This window comes from Beta vulgaris, chromosome 8 (genome assembly GCF_026745355.1).
Source record: "Beta vulgaris subsp. vulgaris cultivar EL10 chromosome 8, EL10.2, whole genome shotgun sequence".
Taxonomy (NCBI): domain Eukaryota; kingdom Viridiplantae; phylum Streptophyta; class Magnoliopsida; order Caryophyllales; family Amaranthaceae; genus Beta; species Beta vulgaris.
In genome coordinates this window covers 7,892,741-7,895,324 of record NC_079209.1, presented here as the reverse complement: position 1 = coordinate 7,895,324, position 2,584 = coordinate 7,892,741, and the positions used below count along the sequence as shown (strand labels likewise).

At 36.1% G+C, this 2,584-nt stretch overlaps 1 protein-coding gene across 1 annotated transcript; it reads right to left on the bottom strand.

Moving 5' to 3' along the window:
• Window positions 1–501: 501 nt before the first annotated feature.
• Window positions 502–2,249, bottom strand: LOC104883017 (cyclin-dependent kinase F-4). The gene has a single exon (XM_010667456.2). It carries the CDS (start codon window positions 2,051–2,053, stop codon window positions 1,076–1,078), a length of 978 nt encoding a protein of 325 aa, XP_010665758.1. The 5' UTR covers window positions 2,054–2,249; the 3' UTR covers window positions 502–1,075.
• Window positions 2,250–2,584: the final 335 nt, after the last annotated feature.

The following is a 2,584-nucleotide window of genomic DNA, read 5'->3' as shown; positions in this document are numbered from 1 at the left end:
TTCAAGGGGCTAAGATACAAGGAAACTAAGTGGAAAAAACCCAACGGTCAAGTTTAAGTATAGTCTATTGCAATTTAAGCATTCTTAGCTTACAATATATAATCACTAGATTGATTCCTACTGCTAACTGCTGTATCTACTGTAACATTTGACTTCAATAATACAAGGCTCACCTACAGAGAAGAAGCTATTTATCCCCTTATCTAATCCAATTAGAGAAATTCTGCTGTTGACGGAAGAGACTATATGGAAGCAGAAGTCATTAGCAAATTAGCTGCATGAAGTGAACATAAAATGCAAGGTGCTTTCATGCCAAAGTGATTGCATGAGGAAAAGAGAAATAATAACAAGCTGACTACTAAGGCACAATGACAGATCCAAATAAAGATTATTATGGAGATACAGGTAGCTTCCTTGACTAATATTATGGATATTTAGCTAACTGTACTATAACTTGCAACACTTTCTTAGTTGCCTATTTTGATCTTTGCGGCTAAACCTTAAAACCCGTTTTGCATAAGAAACAGAAACCAGTTGCTTTCACTAGCTAGCTACAACAAAAATTAGTCATGAACTCGGACAACTACAATTAGTCATGAACTCAAACACCTACAAGTTGACCAGAATCATAATCTAGATTCACTGAACTTAATTGTGAACTGAAGTAAATTATACTAAAAAAATTTAATCCAAAGCTAACATAAATCCCTCTGAATGAGTGATCAGGATCACCAAATGACAAAATCCTTCCGAAAGTACAGATCCATCATCTGAAACCTAACATGCTAACTTCTGTGGAGGATAATCAACAACAAGTATATAAAGGGTTTGGTTAACAGGATAAAGTTGCAGGCCTTGTCATAAAAAATGTGTTATCTATTGATGAATTTAAGTGTTACAATAATGCAATCTCTAATTAATATGAGCAAATATGAGCAGCTTTTAAGCAACTTTTAAAGAAAAAGAAAAAAAAAAGTGTTTACAAACATCCTAATTAACTTGGTCTTGCTCCTAATCGAAGCTCCTTTTCTCTTTCCCCAGCCCTATAATAGTTTCCTTTTTCTTCAGTTTGTGATCAGCATATCCCGGCCTGGATCCCAATGACAGCGGTGTTCTTGTTGGTGTTGGTGTTCTGTTGACAGTAGGCAGCAGGTGTAGTCCGTGGAGATGGTGGGATGACATAGTAACATTTATGAAAGAATGGATGCTGAAGGACTTGTGCTGCTGTTGGCCTCTTGAAAGGGTCCCAAGAACAAAGTGACCTAATAAGGCTAGTTGCATCATCACTTACTGAGGGCATGAAAATTGACATATGCACGCCAGGAAGGTATGGAAACTGGTAGTTCATCCCCCTAGCAAGCCTTAAACCATGGGGCCATGAGTTATCTGTCGGCGTTCCAATCACGCTGCATATCTTATACATCTGGTCTGCTCCATTTAGTCCAGGAAACAGAGGACGAAGAGTGAAGAGTTCAGCCATTATTGCACCCATTGCCCACATATCGATAGCAGAAGTATAAGTAGGAGACTTTAGCATAACTTCAGGAGCCCTATACCAGGGTGTAGTGATATTTTGTGTAAAAGGTTGCCCTGAATTAATTTTTCTTGCAGATCCGAAATCGGCTAGTTTGATAACATTGTTTGAGACTAGAAGATTTGCTGGTTTAAGATCGCGATGAAAATACCCACGCTGGTGCATGTAGGCAAGAGCATGAAATACTTGAAAGCACCAATTTCTGACTTCATCCTCTGAAAACACCCTTCTTCCTCTTTTTCGGATAAGTTGATGCAAATTACACTCCATATATTCGAACACCAAATACAAGATATCATGTTCTCTAATAACTTCTCTTAGCTTCACAATATTAGGATGACTACTCATCTTTATCAGTGACTTCACTTCACTCAAATTTATGCACTCTTCCCAAGAATGATATTTTTTGTTCTTCATCTGCTTTACAGCAACAACTTCTCCCGTCTGTTTGTTTATAGCACTCCAAACGCTTCCAAAGGTTCCCTCACCAACTTTCTGAATTACCCAGTACTTCTCCATCGTACGTTGATTCAGGAAAAACAAAACTGATCGAGTGATTCTTTAACAAATTTTACGAATCACACACAATCAAGATATAAATTATATGTATATTTTCTTTGAGGAAGTGTGTAAATGATCATATATATACCTGTACCTGGAGAGAAAGAAGTTGCCTGAATATACAAGAACTAGCTAATTGGTTTCGGATATGCTTTTCCTAATTCTAACTAGATTAGGTTTATTATTATACTATGATAATATCTAATTATAATATTACATTACCCCAAACTTTGCCTTCTGTCCAAACTTTACGCATGTTCAAGCTTGACTAAATTAAATCAACTATATCTTTTACAAACTTACTAATTTCAGCTAATTATCTTTTTTTTTTTTTACGAGACATGTTAATTATCTTATAGGAAGGTAATATTTTATGTACCATCTCATGTTAACTGTTAGATTTGGTTGAATTCATTGGATTAGAGTGAGCACCATTCATCAATATTTACAGGTAAAGATAGTCCTTGTTATGTTAGGAAACCAACGAGA

Bases quoted from the DNA above. Each gene is read 5' to 3' on its own strand.
- LOC104883017 (XM_010667456.2), bottom strand. From the start codon at position 2,053: ATGGAGAAGTACTGGGTAATTCAGAAAGTTGGTGAGGGAACCTTTGGA.